Below are 7,016 nucleotides of genomic sequence, written 5' to 3'. Positions count from 1 at the left end.
CCGCATCATTCCTCAAGCCCATGGCCCCCAGCGCCGTATGCGGCAGATGAAGGAGAAGAAGTAGCGATGGTGACGAACGAAGAGCTGGCAGAAGTCGTGAAATCGTTCGCGTCAATCAAGGCACCGGGACCCGATGGTATCCCGAATCTTGACTTAAAAACGGCAGTGAATGCGGGTTCAGACATGTTCAGAACCACGATGCAACGCTGCATAGATCAAGGAATCTTTCCGGATGTATGGAAGCGACAGAAATTGGTGCTACTACCAAAGGCGGGGAAACCACCAGGTGACCCGTCGGCGTATAGACCTATCTGTCTACTAAATACGACGGGCAAGTTATTGGAGAGGTTGATCCTCAACAGGCTGTTACCGTATACGAAAGGTGTTGACGGCCTGTCCACAAACCAGTTTGGATTCAGGAATCCAATGTGTTGGACCAATTTACTTTGGACGCTATCCAGTCGGTCGTTCAGACAGCTGAGGTGGCAATCAAGCATGAAAGGAGCGGTTGTCATTCTGGATGCGAAGAATGCTTTCAACACGTTCAACAGCGCAAGCTGGGAAGCGATAGCCCACGTACCTCACCGCCTCAAGGTACCGGTGCAGTTGTGTAAGCTTCTAGAAAACTATTTTGATGGTAGGATTCTATTGTATGACACAGAGGAGGGGCAGAAAAGCGTTAGAATTACCGCGGGAGTACCTCAAGGGTAAATCCTGGGCCCGCTGTTATGGCACGCGATGTACGATGACGTACTGAGGCTGCCTCTTCACACGGGTGTTAAGGGATGGTTCAAATATTACGTAACGCAAAATTTGTTAATTTTCGACCCCCTCCCTCCCCCACGTAACAGCTTTTGTATGAGAAATTTTAAATTTTTGTATGGACCGTAACACTTGGGAAGACCCCCTCCCTCCCCCTATTGCGTTACATAATATTTGAACGACCCCTAAGATTATTGGCTAAGCCGACGTTATCAACCTAGTGGTCTAAGGCGAATCGATGGAGGAAGTAGAGTTGACAGCAGCGCACTCTATTTCCATATTTGAGGAAAGACTGAAGTTTAGGAAACTAGGACTGGCCCGTCACAAGACTGAGGTGGTGGTGTTTAACAACCGCAAGTCCGAACAACGGGCGCTTATCTCGGTAGGTGATTGCACCATACTTCAGTCTTGTGATTGGCCAATCCAAGTTTCTTAGACCTCATCAATTTCTCAACTATGGATATAGAGTGCACTGCTGTCAACCCTACTTCCTCCATTGATTCGCCATAGACCACTAGGGTGATATCGTCGGCGTAGACTGTACGCAGTGCAACAGGACCAGGAAACCTCCAACACACATAAATTTGGAAATAAATCTCGATAAACGAATTTAGTGATAACCCAACGGTAATTGTTTGCCTTCCACCGAGAACCTCAGTAACATTCGATTTCGGTAAAATATTATATGTGATGATATGATGGTTCGTTATAGCCAAGGTCCATTTATTACGTAAGACATTTTTCGGGGTTTTTTGTTTTTTGTATGAAAATTAAAAATAATTTGTATGGCACGTAAGAAATCTCAGACCCCCCCTCCCCCATAAACCCTTACGTAATTAATGGACCGCCCCCAACGAGATAAGATGAGTTTCGGGCAATTTGTTTGGTGTAGTAGAACACATAAAAAGAAATGTCAGTTTATTAATCGTCTTTAAATTACAACCGCTCGATTAGGATGCGCCTTGAGAATGTGAGCTTCGAGAGGGACATCCTTATCGAACATTTCCTCGCAATAGGCGCACTTTATCGCATAACTAGTAGCCTCGCCAGACTTTTTGTGCCTTTGGAAGTGAATGTAATATCCTGTGTTACTGTTTGACTGGTGATTGCATACCGGACATTTGTATGGCCGTTCACTCGTATGTATGCTACGGACATGGTTGAGCAATCGAGCCCTGTAAATATAATAGAGGTGTATCTAGATGCATCAATGGAAAAAAAAATAACTGGACTTACTTGATAGACGTGCTGAAGGTACATTTTGTGCATTTTAGATTTCGAATTCCCAAATGCACTAACTTTTTATGCGCCTGAAGGTAACTTTTGTTTTTGTACACGGTGTCACATACATCACATTGAAATCTTTCTTTCTTGTGCATATTTCTCTGTAATGTTGAATATTTATAATAAATTTACAGGTACTAGATATACAAGAAATTACAGGCATACCTCGTGATCCTTCCGGGATGTCCAAACGTAGAATATTTTGTCACAGTAACGGCAAGGAAATTCGCGCTCTTTGGTGTGGCGGTTCATATGGATTCGAAGTTGTCGCCGGTTCGGACAAACTCTGTCACAAAATTGGCATTTGTAACCGGTTTCGCCGTGACTTTCAATATGGCTGTTTAAATCAAGTACTCGTATGCCGCAAACGTGGCACTGTTTCTTATGCTCCCTCCGCGTTGTCTTGTACCTGCGGTAATTGATCTTCTTCCTAATTGCCGCTTCTGGTTTGGTCTCACTTCTTCCATCGATGGGCGCAGTGGGTTGAACAGCTTCTACTTCTGGATGGTCATCATCAACGACAGAAGTGGTTACAGCAATAGTATGATCCGCTTCTGGATTGTCTCCACTATGATCATCATCATCATAGGTAGGAAAGATTTCGGCTTTATCATCTACGTCCATAGTGTTAACGTATTCACCGTTGTTGTCTTCAAACTCGTTACAATTACTCGCACAAATATTGGAAACTTCCTCTTCGATATATTCCATATTGGTATCGAACAACTCGACCTCTAGCTTAGTGATTTCGGTAATTAAAGATTTTTCTTGGTTTGCCTTGAATGAAGTACAGCTATTTTGACACTGTTGCACAAAAGTCGAAAGACCTTCTATGAAGCCTGAACAGCTACCACAAATTAATTTCGACTGCAAGCTACCACTATCCATCTAAAAATAAAAATAAAAATTAAAAAAAGTACTCAGCATAGAAAACAGTAAATGAGTGGGTAAATAATGATCTGAGGAAAACATCGTTGTCTTAGAGAACCAAGGTTTAGGTCATTTCCATTTGGAATGAAGGACATTTAGCGTAACAGTCATTTGGCATGATTGGGAGACCGTTTTTCGTATCGCGTCGCCGGATTGCTTTTTTCGGTCTGCGCGTTTTTTGTTTGATTGTGCTACGTGAATAACCAAGCAAGCTATAACGTTTTTTGTTTTCGCGTCGCCGGAGTGATATTTTTTTCGATTTGCTCGTTCCTATGACACGAGTTTCGTGCTAGTGTCTCCGCTTGTGGGCTCGCACATCCATTTTTGGCCCTTCATACAGGAGACTGACTGCTCACAAACAACAGTACAATCTTGATCAAATCGCTTTTCAGATTATTCCAGTGCTATAGTTTGATGCCTTGCTACAATAGATGGTAGAACCAAATCATCATCATCATCATTTGGCATAACAATGTTTCGTCAAGAAAAAGCATATTAAAAAAAAAATAAACAATTGTGCTCATGCCAAATGTCCGTTATGTTAAGTGACCCGCTTCCCTTTTTGTGGTATGCCAGTAACATTTCGGCCTTTTTCTAATTTGACTTTTTTTTTTGTTTTAGGCGTTTGTGATGATCCCCTCTATTTATCCTCCTAGGACCATTTTTTCTAACTTTAAACAGGGTATCATAATTGATTATTTTTCACGGTTTCTCTGATTTTTTTTTCCATTATGTAGTCAATGCCAAACAATTGAATGCTGGAAAACAAATACGACGGTGAGTTTCATGAAACTAACCATTTTTTAACAACAAAATCTTCAAAGTGCACAATTTGATAATAGTTAAGGCGATCAACGTTCATTTACTACAGGTTACATTGGTATTGATGTTCTCTAAATAAGAAATAAAATCGTTTGACACGGCGTTCAATTTCATCCGAATTTACGGTATTTTCCTAGTGGTCAATTAGGATTGTAAAGCGAACAACTAATCTAAAAATAATTATATATAGTTACCTTCACATTTATGGTTTCACTTATGATGTCGGCATACGTTTGTGCATTGTATATATCAAAGAACAGGTCCTTGGCATCATGGAGCAGTTCTGCCTGGCAGATACGACAAACATCCGTTTCTTTTTTCACGTTAGATTCATCGAAATCAATATGTTCGATCGGCTCTGTTATCTCCTCCTCTGTACATTCAGTCTTTCCGGACACCCATAGATTAGCAGCTTCTGGTGGTAAACTTTTACAAGACCCGCTGAGATACTGTTCCTTCAGTCTGTGATAATCTTGCATCAATTGATTCACAGTCTTTCGTCGGCAAAGCCTCTTTGCTTGCATATCTTTATGAATATGGTTGAAAATGATGCCCTTCTCGATGTTTGAAGCCGATTCCACTTTCCTTTTGACTGCTTGCCGTATCAGCTCTTTGGTCTCCAAACCAGACAGAAAGGACGAACCTTTTCTGTCATCTAATATGCATTGTATTAACTGCTCCCAATCCTCGTCGTTTGTTTTTTCTAGAGAAAATAATAACATGTGTTATGAATTATTTTCTTTTACCAAATTTTAGAATTTGGGTAAAAGGTGTAATCCGAGAGAACTTAGAAATTTGGGACACAAAGCCTTCACAATTGATGCTAAACACCTTTTTGGCCTTCAGATGTGATATTCTCTATTATCAATTTTTTGAGGTAAGGTCAGTTTGCATAAAATCATTTGCCATAATTGTTGGCGAGTAGGCACATCACACACTCTGCAGTGGAGATATGATTGGGTGAAAATCGTAGAGGTAGCGCTTTGAGCCAGTTAGATTGTAAATATGTATAGGTACCCAGACATTGAATAGAGGAGAGATGCTGACAATAATAAATCGAATCTTTGGATCATTGGCCACTTGTCATAATGGTCATTTGGCATAGTATGAAAAACAGCCTAAAAGAAGGAGTATAAATATGTTGAAGTTATACCAAATGGTCACGTAGTTTTAGTATAGCTGCGCCAAAAAGCTTTATGTCAAATGATTTTATGCCATATGGCTCCCCACATATTCGTCATGCAAAGAGGCACAAGGCAGGTCTAGGGTTTGTGAGGCAAACTCGCCATCTAAATGAAGATAAATAATAATAAGAATGGCTCTGGGGCATTGCTATAAGGGCCTCAAATAATGCCTCTACTCTGTTTTCTTATAAGCATGGTAGTACTTACTAGCGATGGGCGATTTTGAATGGATGTTCCGAAAATCGATGTTTTTGTTCCGATTAATCGATTTTTTGAATCGATGTTAAATGCACTCAAAATCGAGTGAATCGATTTTCTCTATTCGATGTTTTGTTTCGATTCAATATGGTGAAAGTTATTAGACTCCTCTAATAAATTGTTAAATAATCAGCCTTACTTTGAATTAACCTTGACGTGTTTAATGTTGTAATTTCATTTCCGAGAGACGATTCAATAGTTGGAATCAAAAATTGAATCCATTAGCATTTTGTATTATTTTGAGTGCTTGATTTTGTAATTTTGAAACAAACTTGAAAATCGAATCGGTCCGAAAACATCGATTCAAAGGATTCGATTAATTTGGTGAATCGATTCGTCATATCGAATTTGAATCGATTCAGTAACATCGATGTTTTGCTGAAATTTGCCCAACGCTAGTACTTACCTTCCTCGCTGGTTCCACGTCTGCCCCATAATATTCTTGCCTCCGGGGGATACGGCTTTAGCTGATCACATTTATAGTGGAGCTCCGTTTCATCGTACATATGTTTGAGCATTGGAAGTTTTCTCGCGATGAATTCACCATACGCAGCCATCTGTTGTAGCACGTCGTAGAATAGGCTTTCTATTGGTTCTCCTCTAGAACGAGCCTCTTCTAGGCCTATGTCGCAAGCTGCCTTCAATAGAGCCTGTAATTCATCTCGACGAACAGTCACTTTTTGGGCTCCCTTTCGACGATCTAACAAGGCCTTCTCATTTTGTACCGGTTTTAAAACGTCTGCTTTTACGGTCGGTGTATGTTGCGTCATGTGCTTAAATTCTGAATTTTGTCTCAAAATGAACCAACAGTTAAGGAATTTAAAATGTTCCTTGTAATTGAATTTGTAAAGCTGTAACGCCTCTTGCAAAGCATTGTCATCTGTGTCAGTCTGTGTTTCCTCAATGAGGTAATTTTTGTAACATGCGGAGAACTGCCGCGAAGATTTCATTATTATTTGCATTCTACTTCTTAGGCTAGTTACTGGTCGAGAACTGAAACTGGAATCTTTGGAAATAGCATGGTCATAAATATTTTGCCAGAGATCAAACGGCTCTGAACTGATAGATTCTGCTTCTTTTACTTGGACCCATGACTGACATAGTACTTTATCCTCACTAACGGAGAAGTTTTTACCTCTAATAAATTGGCTTAAGGGTGTTGAATTTTTATCAGGTTTTTCGTGCGCCTCGTCGTGAAGATTTCCTGTTAAAATAAACGAGAAAAATGAAAATCATTTCACAATGTACAACATTACAACTTATTTAATAAATTTCATCTTAGCTAGAACTTATTTCATTTGATATTAGCTACCGTATGTCATAGGCAATGTACGATTGCATGAAGTTTATCAACGCCCCTTTGCATAATGAAGGAAATTCGTACAAATTTAATGTTTCAGATATATTCCAAACGACTATTATGCCAAATGACATTTTTACAAATAACTATTATGTCAAAGGACTGTACTATGATTTGCACGAATATTTATACGACTAGCGTATTTTTTCATAACTATTAGTTGTCAATGTCATAAGAACGCTTATGAACTCCTTTACTTATCATTGTGAAAAACCACATGAGGCAAATTTTCTCGGTACAGGCATTTCACTATCAGAAATTCAATATGGCTTCCGAAATTGGGTCCTAAAATAATTAATGAAATCTTGTTTTTATTTAATGACAAGAAAGAGCATGTTACTGCAACTATTTTATCACTTTTTCCCGCTCAAATAACAGCTACATCATACACTTTTTTTTTCTTTGTATTTGTCGTT

At 39.5% G+C, this 7,016-nt stretch overlaps 1 protein-coding gene across 5 annotated transcripts in view; it reads right to left on the bottom strand.

Moving 5' to 3' along the window:
- Nucleotides 1–1,663: 1,663 nt before the first annotated feature.
- LOC5570730 overlaps nucleotides 1,664–7,016 on the bottom strand; it is a 47,669-nt gene continuing 42,316 nt past the window's right edge. For 3 of the 5 annotated variants that reach the window (XM_021843845.1, XM_021843850.1, XM_021843847.1), the window contains 5 exons: nucleotides 5,647–6,444; nucleotides 3,993–4,501; nucleotides 2,212–2,934; nucleotides 1,999–2,147; nucleotides 1,664–1,937 (listed from right to left, as the gene is read on the bottom strand). In XM_021843845.1, the coding sequence (XP_021699537.1) occupies nucleotides 1,694–1,937; nucleotides 1,999–2,147; nucleotides 2,212–2,934; nucleotides 3,993–4,501; nucleotides 5,647–6,444 (2,423 nt within the window). In that variant the 3' untranslated portion in view covers nucleotides 1,664–1,693. The remainder of the gene's footprint in view (nucleotides 1,938–1,998; nucleotides 2,148–2,211; nucleotides 2,935–3,992; nucleotides 4,502–5,646; nucleotides 6,445–7,016) is intronic. The other 2 variants (XM_021843848.1, XM_021843849.1) reach the window with 2 other exon arrangements.

The sequence above is a fragment of the Aedes aegypti genome, chromosome 2 (genome assembly GCF_002204515.2).
Source record: "Aedes aegypti strain LVP_AGWG chromosome 2, AaegL5.0 Primary Assembly, whole genome shotgun sequence".
NCBI classification, from domain to species: Eukaryota; Metazoa; Arthropoda; class Insecta; order Diptera; family Culicidae; genus Aedes; species Aedes aegypti.
The sequence above is the reverse complement of the archived record's forward strand: the minus strand, read 5'-3'. Positions and strand labels throughout refer to the sequence as shown.